Source organism: Knufia obscura (assembly GCF_036327395.1).
Source record: "Knufia obscura strain CCFEE 5817 isolate CBS 148926 chromosome Unknown scaffold_4, whole genome shotgun sequence".
Classification (NCBI taxonomy): domain Eukaryota; kingdom Fungi; phylum Ascomycota; class Eurotiomycetes; order Chaetothyriales; family Trichomeriaceae; genus Knufia; species Knufia obscura.
The window spans coordinates 1,083,290-1,096,872 of record NW_027042690.1 but is presented as its reverse complement, the minus strand read 5'-3'; the positions used below and the strand labels follow the sequence as shown (position 1 = coordinate 1,096,872).

The window sequence follows — 13,583 nt, the reverse complement described above, 5'->3', positions numbered from 1 at the left end:
GATGATGGCTTCCCCAATCATGCATACACGTCGCAACTTCCCGTGACTTACCAAATGTCCGTTCATCTATACAATCAATTGTGATGTCCAAGCATCTGAGCTTGAGTTTGGTACCGCAAGCAGCATGCACTGACAGATAAAACAAAAGACATGCTTCAGGAAGGCACCAATCTCGTTTCGTGCTTCTCCTCCTACCAGCGAGCTCTCGTAATGTCACGGAGGCAGACGACGAGCAGCGATGATGATGATGATGCTGCAAATGTTAGTGGTTCTCACAGTAACAGGAAGCTGGGTACCAAGGGTGACGAGGGCAAAGAGACCGGTAAGTTCGATGGCCGTCCACTGGTGTTTCAACGTACATTCTAACATCGATACAGGCGCGCTTGTCAACCAGAAGTCCGAGACCACCACGGCGGGAAACGATCAACCATCAATCTTAACTTCAACAGAGGGCTCCGCACTGACAGCGGAGCAGCTCAACGACATCTACCAACGCAGCTCCGAAGCCAAAAAGTGGAGTGAATACCAAGGCGACGTTCTCCTCCCAGATGATCTGGCGGGCGTGGAGGGAACGGGATCTAGGCCGAGACGAGGCGCTATTGCTGGGGACGACTCCTTTCTTTCCGATACGAGTTCTGCTTCTGCCGATACTCGTACGGCCGCTGCGACGTCTGTTCCGAACATCACTGAGGCTACCAGACCACAAACCGGGACAGAAACAGCGGAGGCGAAAAGGCGTGCAGAGGATGCGTGGAGGAGAGAGCAGGATAACAGAGACTTTATTAACTGGCGCCTTCGGCCCAACGGCACGACGGAGCGAGAGGTAGCAGGACGAGCGGTATGGCAGGCGGATGAGGGCGCGAAAAGGAGGGCGGAGGCGGGTCAGTTCGATGGTCATGATGAGGTTGCGGTGGTATCGTCGCCGTTAAAGGGGGGTGAAAACATGTGAGGTGGTGGAGCAGATGACCACTGAGGTGGGTGAAGTGCAAGCTGAGTGATGTAGTGAGAGTGTGGTGGTCAAAGATTTAGATAATCGGGATGATGCTTGCAGATATTCTCAGGTTCGCTTTTCGGTCTGCTTGAAGTACGCTGCATATGTGATCGCGTGTCATGCGCTGGTGCTCCGTTTGGATGAGTGTGCCGTCTTGTCGGTAAACATTTGCACTGACAGTCAGCGAGAAACACCTCTGACCTTATCGTGGGCGGCTGCTTGGAGTCATTCACCCTCAACGTTCAACAACTGCCACAACTTGTCTCGCTTCTGCATTAGTGAGTCGAATTTTCCTTCCTCGACGACAACACCATCCTCAAGGACAACTACCTTATCCGCAATCTCCATCATCTCGCGCGTATGCGTTACGATCACTATCGTCGGGCTCTCTGCTCCGGCATTGCTGAGCTTCATTATACTGTCACGGATGGTCTCTGAACTTTCGACATCAAGCGCGCTTGTCGGCTCATCCATAAGCAGGATCTTCGGACGACGTGCGAAGGCTCGTGCGAGGACGATTCTCTGAGCTTGTCCACCTGATACGCCTGTACCGCCGTCGCCAATAATTGTGTCATAGCCAGATGGTAGGGAGGTGATGAAATCATGAATACCTGCTGAGCGTGCGGCGGATGTGACCACGTCTTCGTCTTCGTCGTCGGTGGTAAGACCATACGAGATGTTCTGGCGAATGCTAGTGGGGAATAGAACTGGTTGCTGAGGTACATAGGCAATGAAGGAGCGAAGCGACGATAGGTCGAGATGTCGGATGTCGTGGGAGGACACCTCGAGTACGCCGTGTGAGATGGGATAGAGACCGAGAAGTAGTGAGATGATCGTTGACTTGCCGCAGCCTGATCGGCCAACAAGAGCTGTGTGCTGTCCGGCTTCGATGGTGAGATTCAGCCCTTTCAGGACCGTGGCGTCTGGTCTGGACGGATAGCTGAATTTTACCTGCTTGAACTCAACGACACCAATGAATTCATTACTGAGTAGCTTCATTCCGTCCTTCGATTCGTGCGAGGTTGATGGAAGATTTGCTAGTCGAAGGATCCGATTACCAGCATCGACGCTTGTTGAGATTTGTGGTATGAAGCCTAATATACTGCTCGCCCCCATCATGGCAAACAGCAACAGGGGCAGCACAGTAAGTACGGACTGCGTCGTGTACTCGCCAGATTTGGCAAGGATGGCGCCATAACCGAACATACATGCTGTGACGAAGGGTACCGAACTGTCCGCCAAGCCAAAGCAGAGACCGATGAAAATGCCGCGATTCTGACCAGTCACAAATGCTTGCGATGCTGCTTTGATGTACTTCTTATGGAAATGTGATTCCAGGGTCAGAGATCTCACAGTGCGTACTTCCGAAAAGCTTTCGGCAAAGATGTCAGACACTGTTTCGGCGGCGTCGCCTGAGCGTGTCTCCCAACGGGCAGAAACAATGTTCAACAGCTTGCTGACGCCATAGACCGCGGGCGTACAGGCAAGAGCCACCAGTGTCAGTTTCCAGCAGGTGGTCAAGCTCCAGATGACGGACACCAAGACCATGATAATGGCCATCAACCCGAAAGATACGATCTTGGATAGTAGGTCGCGTACCTCCCCTGCGGCTGTGTCAAGAATGTTGCACATCTCTGTGATCGAGTATTGTTCACCGTCAAACCAGGATTTCGGCTGAAGGAGGATCTGCATGAAAGCGTTCTGGCGTAAGGCAGTGATCCATGCTTGGGCAAGGTTTTGGAACAGATAATGAATGGTAAAGGCTATTCCACCGTCTGCGCATCCAACAGCCATCAATATCAGCGACCATTTCCTGGCTTCCTGAACCCAACCCTCGTTTTGATAGAAGGTCGAAAATAGGTGTACCATAATCCACGCTGACACGGAGGGGATAGCTGCGTAGGCGGAAGCGGCAGTGATTGCTACAATGAGCCAAGGGCGGTCAGTCAGCCTCAAGTTCGGCCAGACAGTGAACAGTATCTGGCGCATTGAAAGAGTTGTTTGTTGGTTGTTCTTGATCACATCTTCATCAGGATGGGGTCCAGTCGCAGCCTGCGCCATGACATCGTCCCAGATAGTGATTGGCCGAGCCGGCAAGGGGGTGGCCATATCTTGTGGCTGGTAAGCCGGACGCATGCTAAGTGTAGCATGAGTAGTCAGCGGCCGTGCAGCCTGAGCCATTGTCAAGCGATTATGTAGTTTGCGAGATTTCGATATCTGTAACATCTCATACTCCAGATCAAGCTCGCCTTCTGTCAAATCCGCTCTGGCCTCGACACGCTGAGTGCTACTCAGCAGTGTCCTGCTAGACAAGAATGACCTGATAGACCTCCGCGCCCTCGCCATATTGTTCGTACTAGGATCAGATGTAGCCAATAAGTTGGTGTCCGAGCCAGGCATGTGCTCTGTTGCAGTACTGCTCAAGGAACTCATGGAGACATCTGAACGTGTGCGCATCGGAGTAGGTCGCAGACCATGCATCATTCTTTCTCTTGCTAACGTTGGCTGTGCGTCCTCTTGAAGCGTGGTGAACGGGGTAAACGGTGTCAACGGTGTGCCTATCATGTCAAGATCCTGAGTGTCTTCGAGCTTCGCCTTTACAGCCGATCGATAGCCCTCGGCTATCACAGTACCGCCCTTGAGGACGTACACAAAGTCACCAGATTTTATCTGAGACAGGTCATGGGTAATGATGATTGTAGTCTTGTCCTTCCTCCATTCTCGAATGTTGCGCATGACATGAATTTTGCCTGTCTCGTCCAGAGCACTGGTCGACTCGTCGAGGATCAACACGGGCGTATCTCGTAACCTGGCACGAGCCAGAGCAATCCGTTGTCTCTGTCCGCCGGACAAGCTTGCGCCACCTTTACCGACTTTGGTATGAATACCGTCCGGTAAACTTCTCATGGTCTCTTCAAGCTCACTGAACGTCAAGCAGTCTGACATTTGAACGGCCGTGATGTTCGAGGAGTCGTTGCATATTATGATGTTGTCAGAAATGGTTCCATGAAACAGAACGCTGTCTTGCTGTACAAGGGTGACATTGTTCCGCAACCAACTTGTATCAAGCTTACGCACGTCTTTGCCGTCGATGGTGACCTCTCCGCTAGAAGGAGCGTAGAATTTGAGAAGCAACGTACTCAACGTGCTTTTGCCGGAGCCACTTTTGCCCACCACGTATCTGTTGATGTCAGATTTTGAGTCTTCTTGTAGATGCGGCTACTCTTACGTGGTCTCGTGGGCAGGGAAAAAGAAGGTGACGTTGTGAAGAATCTTGTGATCTTTTCGGGCTGGATAGGCGAAATCAACCTGACCACATCAGCGGAATCAGGTAAGCTCAGCTGCAGCAACGCACGTTCCTGAACACGATGTCGCCTTCCAAGTTGGGAGGTGTGTAGCCATGGAAGCGGTCTGATAGCCTCTTGCCTTGTCCGACCTTTTCCAGTAGATCCTGGAGTGCCACAGCAGCTGCTCTACCTTTCTCGAGTACTAAAATGTGAGTCAAAATCTCATTGAAGCTTTTTGATGCTGTAGTGCAGCACCAAAATGTGGTAAGGACAGCGCCAACGGATGCATTCACGTTGTGTATGAGATGGTCACCAAAAAAGAGTGCAAGCACTAAGAGACCAGTGGCAGCAAAGCGCATAAACCCAAGCTGTGTCGCCACAATGCGTACCTGCTTTCGAGATTGCTGACAGACTGCTCTGAGAATGTGGGCGTATGTGCGTGCTTCGCTGGCCTGAGTATTATGGCATTTCAAGACAGTGAGATTGCTGATGGCGTTGCTGGCTTGCTTGGTAGCACTTGTCAGCTCGGATTGTTGTTGCCGGATAGCTTTTTGCGAGCCTCTAGACAAGAACGAGAGCGCAAAAGTTATGACAGGGAATGTAGCAAGCAAGACTAAGGTCAACTTCCAGTTGTGATAGAGAGCTACTCCAAGAGAAGCAATGGATTGGGAGATCGCTATTGTCGCAAGGCCGAGTGGCTGCGAAACTCCTAGCTGGAACTCGCGAATGTGTCTGGTACAGGTTAGCCAGGCATGGCAGGAGCCACTAGCACATACGTCTGGATCCTACTGAGCAATGTGCCAACGCCTGCCTGCTGAGCCTCGAACCATGCTAGATCTCGCACTAGCAGAGCTGAGAAAAGATCCTCCCGCACAGCTTGTGCTTGAGACTCGCCATACATTATCCACGCACAACAAAATCCGCCTTTGACAACCCACATCCCTAGTCCAACGCCTACAAAAGCGTACACCGTTGACATGCTGCCCTTGGTCAATTCGTCGTCGTTGATTGTGCCGGCAGCAAATTGCGAAAGGGAGTTGAGGAAACAGCCAATGAGGATTGACATTATAGGCAACATGAACCCTGATAATGCCGCAAGAAGAAAGGCAGGAATCAGAAATAGAAGATGTGATGTGCGGGTGAATGAGAAGATGATTTTGAAGGCGAGGATGCCGCCAGATCTTGTTTGCCGCTCATGTTGACTAAGTCGTCGTTGGGCGGGTCCCTCCTCTTCCACATCCTGCAACATATCCTCGTGGTTTCTTGCTTGGTCATGGTTTCAAAGAAACATAGAACAAGTCTGTTGGTGACCATGCTGTCTGACTGTAAAGCTTAGAGATTGCCAAGAAATTGTTTAGTATTGTTCTGGAGGAATGCTGTTGGTTTTATAAGAGGTACCTTGGCGTTCAGGCATGATTGATGTGTGCCGTTTCGAAGTGCTGCATACTTGTCGTTGGCAAATATCCCATCACGGTGCTGGTGATTTGACCGTTGCTCAATTCAATCCTGAATGAGGCTGCATCTACCATGATTGGTGACTTCAGCTAGCAGTATGTACTTCATGACATCTGCTTATCCTTTTGCGCCTGTTCGTACACCCAGTCATTCAGACCAGCACGGTTACGTGCAATTTCAATGGCATAGAACTGCATCCTCACGGCAAAGATAGTTTCCTTCTCTCCATACTCGAATTTTGGGCTCTTCCTCAGCATCGTGCCAAAGTTGAAGTCGTCAACCGTCTTTTCATACTGGTTCATGAAATTCCTCCACTTCTCCTTCCCTTCCTTGCTTTTCATCTTGTCCTCATCTATCTCTGCGGCAGGGTCAAACTCTGGAAATTCCTTCTTGAAGTGCTCGAGGATTTCATCATCAATCCGTGTCAACCTCAGTTTCGAGCCTGGCATTTTCTCGAGGATTCCCCAGTAGACTGTCATGTGATGCACTGCTTTGACGGCAAATTGCTTCTCCATGTCCTCGAAGTTGTCCGCCGTCTCCGGGTCGAATTGTTGTGTTAGAGCCATCCTGGTAATTGTTGATTTGTATTTTCTGATCACAGAAGCGTTTCTTTGGCCTAGTAAGCGACAATGTCAGACCGTATCAGACCCGACGGTGTGTCGTCTGCTTGAAATTGATGTTTGATATCCGAGGTGATTATTGATCTGTTATCGCTCAATTGCTTGATTTCTGATCAGAGCGTCGTAGTGTCAACCCCACGTGCTACCACCGTTTTCTGAAATTGTTTTCTTCAAGCGTCATACCATTTTTGCGACAATCACGTGATCAATCGGAGAAAGCGACCATTCACATCCCACAGAATGTGCTGATGCGATCACCGCAGCTGAGCGCAGGAAGAAGAGGTGCAGGTCAAATCCATGCCACCCCATGTGCACTCTTCCTTCCATCTCGGCCGTGCCACCGTCTTCTCAACTCGCCTTCGAAGCATGTGAATGTGATCAAATTACTTTTTCTGTGGTAAATTTGGCGTGCTGTCGGCCAATGCTCGCTGACATCGGAACCACTTCTTGTGTCGACCAGCGACTTGAATGCACTCATCTTCTCCACTTGCGTTGTCTCTTCTTCAGCTTCCCCATGTGTGCCTGCTGACTTGTGTGACCACTACTTGATTCTTCTTGTGCTGTTGTATTCTCGAGAACTACGACGACCACCAGAGACGTTTGATCACACCTGTGGTATCGATAGCTAATGACAGGCGCCTAAACGAGCCGTGCTACCACTACCGCTAGGCTGAACTGAAGATCACCAGCGCAGATTTCTAGGACACAAATCCAACGGTGAATTGCTCGAATTGCAAGATGGAGATGCCCACAATCCATCGTCCAACTCCTAGGAGAGCCTTCGAGATTACTCCTGCATCCACAGACTCATCAATGCCTCCATCGCCAGCAGGCGAGACACAGAACCCGGATCTGCTGTTGAGCAATCGTTCCGACCGAAGTCCACCTCCTAGCCGAACTCGATCTATCCTCAACTTGACATCCTCGACACTACTAGGCATCTACTCGGGCGCTACAGATGGCGGCAGAGCAGAAGAGCTGAACACGCCATGGGGCACAGGGACTCAAACACCTGCCGAAAGACCCAGCATGGATGCAGACAGATTACAGATCAGAGAGGCCCTTCAAGTACCATCGTTTCCTTTCAAAGGCGACTCGACGAAGAGGCCATCAATGCATAAGGCACGCAGAACAGGTTTCAGACAATACTATGCTCCGCTTGTTGCGCAGACTGTCATGCTGTTCGGCTTCGGTATGGGATTCGGCTCACTCATCACACACCTACACAAAACACAACAGATCACCACTATGCCGGTCCCGACAAGCAGCGCCAACTCGCAGTACTATCAAATCGCTTGGGGTATCATGGGTGTAGTGCTCGGGAATGTGTTGCCGCAGATTGATACCTTCTTCGATGATGAGGAAGCCATCGCGAATGGACTTGCTGCCAAGCCGCAGCAATATCAACATATACGAAGCCTATCAAGCGCGTCACAGTCGGGCAAGGAACGACCATCCCTAGCGGATAGTGGTCTTGGACCGATGTGGCATTCTGCCGTGCGGAGTGCGGGTGCGTTCGTTGGTATTGCATTTGCTTTGGTAAGATTCTATCGTCCTTGGAAGAAGATAAGCTAACGAGAATCCAGAGAAGAGTGCCTTGGCAATCGACACTGCAGGTTTCACTGACACTTGCAGTCGCAAATCCTGTTCTGTGGTACCTCATTGACCGCTCCAAACCTGGACTTGCCTCATCTTTGCTTGTCAGTATTGGAGGGACGTTCATGTCACTCCTCATCAACCCACAATTTGTCCCTGTTCCAGAGATTTACCATGAACAAGCGTCTGAAAGGGTGGGTGTATTTCTTTGGCTGGCAAGCATATTCTTCTGCACAAGCTTGTGCTTTGGAGCGATCGGGAGGCGGTTGCAGCTGTAGCGAAGAATGTAATGATTCATAGCTCAGATCTCAGCATCTAGACTGCTCTCATATCATGCGAATCGTGCTGGCAAGCAGGTTAAAATGCCGGGTTCACACCCTCAAAATTGGGATTTTCCAGATGAGCCCGCAGCAAGATCCCGGGCCACGAAGCTTTTGGATGTTTTTCGGAATCAGGCCAAGTCATGCTGTCCACCGTTTCTGGTATTTTCGTCGCTTGCTTGACCACTGCATCTGCAAGCACCTTCTCGATGCTGAGACGTGATGAATGTGGTGAACGTGGCAGCAGATGCTCGATCTCCGCTGCATAGCTTTGCGCGCCATATGCATCTCTGACAGCTGGGCTGAAATCCATCTTCACACCCATACGCACCAACCTTGTAAAAGGGTCGATCCGCTCCGCGATGCCTGCAGACGTATGCAGCGCGATGGCGCACCACACCTTGTGACAGTCTTCAGCAGATATCCCATGACTCGCACAGAGTTCAGATGCAGCATCCGCTCCCTCGACCTCGAACCTCTGATGACCATTGTAATGGTCGCTTGCTCCGAAGTCATGACACATGCATGCCGCGAACAAGAGCGACAATCGATCTCCTTCTGCCCAATCACTTCCTTCCTTCGCGGCCAGCCATTTCGCAAGCAGATATACCCGAATACTGTGGTTGAAGATTGCCTCCGGAAGTGCATCCGCAGCAAGATTCAAGGCCTTTTGACATGTTGGGTCGGAGGGTATCTGTGAGTGTAAGTCGGGTGATAATCTTGCAAGGATGTCAGAATTATGATCGGGCATCGTGCTCATTGGTGGTGTGGGATGTCAAAACAAGAATGGTTGTTTGGTTGCACGAGACGTGCTCACCCGATGCACGATGACAATAGAATTGTGGTTGTCCGGAGCAGCTTTTCAAGATTTTCAAACATAAACATCTCATGGTCATTGACTTATCTAGTTATTGTATGCCTACAGCATGTTTGTCAGCTTCTGATTTGCCGGGTCTTGTAGATGGCATTGTTGACTTCTGCTCCCGCGGCTGTCCACCAACGTACGGAGTACCCCGCTTATTAATTTCCGGGGGTTGTTGTCTCTGCGCCTTTAGGGTGTTCAAGATTGAGATGTCAGCCCTTCGAAGTCTCTACCACAACCGCGGTCCAGGTCAGTCGTACTGTAGCTCATCTGACAGCACGAAAGCTTAAGGGGCTCTGCAAGGGTGTCTTACGAACCCAAAATAGACAAGGATTCGAGAGCAGTTCATGCAATCGCAGTGCATGCAGCTCTACCGAAAGCAAGTTGACACCAACATGATGCGCGTCGCGAAGCTGTCCAAGCTCTTTAGAACGGTCATGGTCAATAAGGTGAAACCAATCTGAGGACTCAAGCAGAAGCAGCCCCTTGAAGGAAGCGCGCTCGTTGCCTGAGACATCATCTTAGAGGTTGGAGATACCGAACTAGAGTCGATACGGAAAGGTGAAGGTTTTGGAAAACACGCCATCGTCAAAGCAGAGGATTTTATTTTTGTGTAGTGCATGTCCATGCAATCCCTGCAAGCGTTGCCCTAGTCAATCGATAACTCTGCCATGGCCTGCCACAGGAGGACGAGCGCGATGCCCTCTGATACCAAGTACTCCCTCGACTTGACGTGTTAGTCTTCCGCCCCTCCTTCGTCGCCTCACTTATCGATGAGACATCCACTCCTTCGTGGTTTTACAAGCACTTTTATCTCTCATTTGCACAGGAGCCGGCCCTCTTGTGTACAGCTGCCCAAATAGTCTCCATTCATACCCATTCGATTGCGACTTCCAGTCCTGGTGCGCTTGCCTTCTGCGCTGAGACGTCTGACGGGTCAACAACTCTTCACCGCCTCAGATCTGCCACTAGCCTAACAACATGGTCTCCTTCCAATGTGAGGTAAGCTTTTGCGCCTTGCATAAGTCTGTTCAATGCATTGACAATCGGTCTACAGGGTTGCGGTGATGTGCAGACGAAGAAGAAACTCGACTCGCATAGAAATCAATGCCATGCGTCCTTCACGTGTATTGACTGCATGACAACGTTTCAGGGAACTGGATACAGGGCTCATACAGTATGCAAAGCCTACGAAGCTGCCCAACAATGTCAATACTAACCACAAGAAAAGTCATGTATGACAGAAGCGCAGAAATACGAAGGACATTTATACCGAGAAAAGCCGAACACCAAAGCCTCGAAACGGAAGTCAGTCTCCATCCTCGAGCCAAACGAAAACAATGCTCTCGTCTCCCGGAAGCCTACTGTCGAAGACGAAAAGGACGTTGAGGTACCACCATATGTGCCGACCCCACCACCAGCAGTATCGAACCGCGACAGTGTGTTCGACTACCTGGTACCAGAAGAAGATCCAAACACTCCTCAGATACAATTTGCTACAGAAAGAGAAGAGATGTTCATGAAGAACAACGCGCCGAGCCTCTTTGGAGGAAGTAGGCCAACGAGCAGGAATGAGTACAGAAACAAGGAGGAACAATTGGACAGCAAGGACTATCAGGAGAATGGCTTCACGTACGGAGCAGAGCCTGTCAATCCTAGACCAGTTGACTTCAATGCGAGCACCACTACGTTAGACTTCATGACACCTGCAGCCAAAGCAGCTAGAGCCAAACTAGATCGTGGCATGCCAGAGTCCGCCGGTCACAGCAGACAAAACAGCTATAGTGAGAAGAAGCGGAAGAGGGCTCAAACAGATGACCATGGCGACACTAGCATGGTCGACGCACCGGGTACAGTCGTCCGCTCAGTGGTCGATACACCAGGAGCTATAAACCATTCTGGGCTGACTGGAGGCCTGCAACGCATGCTAACAGAAAAGGAAGACGACTGGGGCAGACCGAGATCACCTCCTACATCGCCTGATGCTGACCCAAGTCGACGAGCTCTTGCAAAGATCAAACCAGTCAAAACATCTAAACACCATGACCACGAACCACAATCTCCTCTGAAGCGAACGCGAAGGACGAAAGAGGATGACAATGGCTTAGGCATAAGTATCAAGGGTCGAGCAGGACGTGTTATGTCCATGATCAACGGCGCACTCTCGACAAAAGATGCAGAAAGCGCAGTCGGCAAGTCAACGTCACGTCGACGAGCAAGCAGCTCAGACCCACAAGAGAAGGAACGGTCCCGTGGCCGAGATAGAGAAAAGAGGGAAAGGAAGAAGCACAAGGTCACTCGTCACAACGGCACCAGCAGTGCTAATGTGCGCATGGAGCACTCATCGAGGTCAAAGAAGAGACACGGCGACTCAAGTCCGGATATTTCTCGTGAGAGGAACGGGAAAGGGTCAGCGCAAAGGGCGATTGAGTATCATCCTCATCCAAGAGCGGCACACTCCTCATCGGACAGCGATGATGAGAGAGCTAGGAGGGATGATCATCAGATGGTCGTCTTCGGTGCTGAGGAGCGATTACAGAGGAAGTGCGATGATTTCCTGGCTTACATCACCAAGGGGCCTGATAGCTCGAAAGGTTACAGTATCAACAAGGTACTGAAGAGATACCACAAAGACAGCGACATCACGAGGGAGTCTGACAAGAGAGAAGAAGAGAAAGACCTTTGGAAAGGACTGCGTCTGAAGAGGAACGATAGAGGCGAAGTTGTCGTCTTCTTCGCCTGATGAGCTGCATAATAACGATAATGAAGTGGGCATGAGCACAACATAACACAATACCACACACTCGACTTCGGAGTCTGACGAATTTTCTTATTCATTTCTGGCCGCCGCCGGCAATCTGTCTTACAGAAATAGTTTGCGGGACTTGCGAGGATGAGGAACCATGTACAAATATTGCTTTGTGGAGCATGTTCTGGGGTAAGGTCGCTTCGAGTCATCTGGCGGGGCCGGCATAATCTGCATATGTGCTATGCATAGTGTTAATGAGCAAATGGCCGCTGCGTATCAGCGAGCAATGCAATACAATACATCCAAAAAGGATTGCCCCTGCCTCATGTTCACGAGTAGTGCATCCCCTTCCTGGCGAAATCTATAAGCACTGGTGTCAGGGGTGGGGCCAACCGACCGGTATACTGAAATGAGTACCATGTCAATCAGGCGGAAGTGTGAGATCTAGCTTGAGGACTTGGGAGGCACCAGTACACTGAAACTATGATAATTGGATATCATTAATCTCTATCAAGCTCTCTAAAACAAGCCAGAAGTACATATCTATGTTCCATGAAACACCCATCCATCCACACTTGACAACACCGCGGCACCAAACCACACCACATATCCCCTCCCAACCCGTGAAGTCAACTAGTCCCTCTCATCAACATGCACAACAACCCCCACCGGCCACACCCAACCCCCCACCCCAGCATCATACACCGGCGTAACAACCCTCATTTTCTCCATCTGTGGTTTGCCCTTCCGGTTCCGATTTCGGCTGACGGAGCGAGCGGCGCCGCGGGCTTTGGCTCGTGCGTGTTTGGCGATGGAGATGAGGATGCAGAGGAGGGCGGAGTCGTTGATTGTGGTTTGGAGGTGGTGGGAGAGGGTGGATGCGGTGGATTTGTTGGATTTGTTGGATGTGTTGGAGGAGGTGGAGGATGCTCGGGCTGTTTCAAGTTTTGGTCTTGTTGTTGTGAAAGGGTAAGGGGTTGGGGGGCGGACGGGACTGGTGCTGGTGTTGGTGTTGGATGCGGATCTGGATGTGGATGCTGATGTGGGTACGGATATGGTGATGGATGTTGGCGCCATTGCGTCGTTAGAGTTGTAGTGGTGGAATGGATTGGGAATTTGCTTGGGATGTTGGATGGGATGGATCGGTCGGTTTTAGGACTGGACCGGACGCTCTTGAGTTTTGTGTTGAGTTCTGGGGGTTGTCTGAGTTTGTGTGGGTTATTGTAGGGGGTGCTTGTCTCTTTTGTGGCGGGCTCTATGGATGGTCTCGTGTCTAGGTCTTTGCAAGGCTTTGTCTGGTCTTATGGGTGTTTTCGAGTGGGCAGGTTTGTGAGAAATGCAGATGGGTGCCTGGGCGGGACTGGCGTCCTTATGAGTGTAGGAATGTCTATTGGATTTGGTTGTCTTGTGTCTTGTGTCTGGGATTGTGATCTCTCTGGTAAGCGGCATGGTGCTTTATGTATCTGCTTGGGACCGCCATGACTCCTCTTTGACTAAATCGGCGTCGATGATGGCCGCTCAACGGCAAGCAAGGATGAGCTCTGACTCTGGCCTGACTCTTGAGAAGTGGAGGTCTAGATGGTGGACGTTGACCGCCTTGGTGAAGTGACATGTTGCGTACGTCGAGAGGAGAGGATGGCGAGAGACTGGAAAGCAGCGGCACAAAGACCGCAGCAGCGGACGTTGACCTCCTTCAGCACCTC

At 50.8% G+C, this 13,583-nt stretch overlaps 6 protein-coding genes across 6 annotated transcripts; 3 read left to right on the top strand and 3 right to left on the bottom strand.

Annotated features, from left to right (window-relative positions):
* Positions 1–210: 210 nt before the first annotated feature.
* On the top strand, positions 211–949 carry PMZ80_004359 (uncharacterized protein; the record flags this gene model as incomplete). The annotated part of the gene is made up of 2 exons (XM_064872784.1): positions 211–322; positions 378–949. 2 exons carry the CDS (start codon positions 211–213, stop codon positions 947–949), a joined length of 684 nt encoding a protein of 227 aa, XP_064731442.1.
* Positions 950–1,216: 267 nt separating this feature from the next.
* HST6 (ATP-dependent permease) lies at positions 1,217–5,527 on the bottom strand (the record flags this gene model as incomplete). Its single annotated transcript, XM_064872783.1, has 4 exons — positions 1,217–4,172; positions 4,221–4,300; positions 4,347–5,010; positions 5,055–5,527. The coding sequence occupies 4 exons, from the start codon at positions 5,525–5,527 to the stop codon at positions 1,217–1,219; spliced, it is 4,173 nt and encodes a 1,390-aa protein (XP_064731441.1).
* Positions 5,528–5,837: 310 nt separating this feature from the next.
* Positions 5,838–6,299, bottom strand: PMZ80_004357 (uncharacterized protein; the record flags this gene model as incomplete). Its single annotated transcript, XM_064872782.1, has 1 exon — positions 5,838–6,299. One exon carries the CDS (start codon positions 6,297–6,299, stop codon positions 5,838–5,840), a length of 462 nt encoding a protein of 153 aa, XP_064731440.1.
* Positions 6,300–7,166: 867 nt separating this feature from the next.
* Positions 7,167–8,227, top strand: PMZ80_004356 (uncharacterized protein; the record flags this gene model as incomplete). Its single annotated transcript, XM_064872781.1, has 2 exons — positions 7,167–7,892; positions 7,940–8,227. 2 exons carry the CDS (start codon positions 7,167–7,169, stop codon positions 8,225–8,227), a joined length of 1,014 nt encoding a protein of 337 aa, XP_064731439.1.
* Positions 8,228–10,368: 2,141 nt separating this feature from the next.
* PMZ80_004355 (uncharacterized protein) lies at positions 10,369–11,874 on the top strand (the record flags this gene model as incomplete). The annotated part of the gene is made up of 1 exon (XM_064872780.1): positions 10,369–11,874. The coding sequence occupies one exon, from the start codon at positions 10,369–10,371 to the stop codon at positions 11,872–11,874; it is 1,506 nt and encodes a 501-aa protein (XP_064731438.1).
* A 639-nt stretch (positions 11,875–12,513) lies between these two features.
* Positions 12,514–12,957, bottom strand: PMZ80_004354 (uncharacterized protein; the record flags this gene model as incomplete). Its single annotated transcript, XM_064872779.1, has 1 exon — positions 12,514–12,957. One exon carries the CDS (start codon positions 12,955–12,957, stop codon positions 12,514–12,516), a length of 444 nt encoding a protein of 147 aa, XP_064731437.1.
* Between the last annotated feature and the right edge of the window lie 626 nt (positions 12,958–13,583).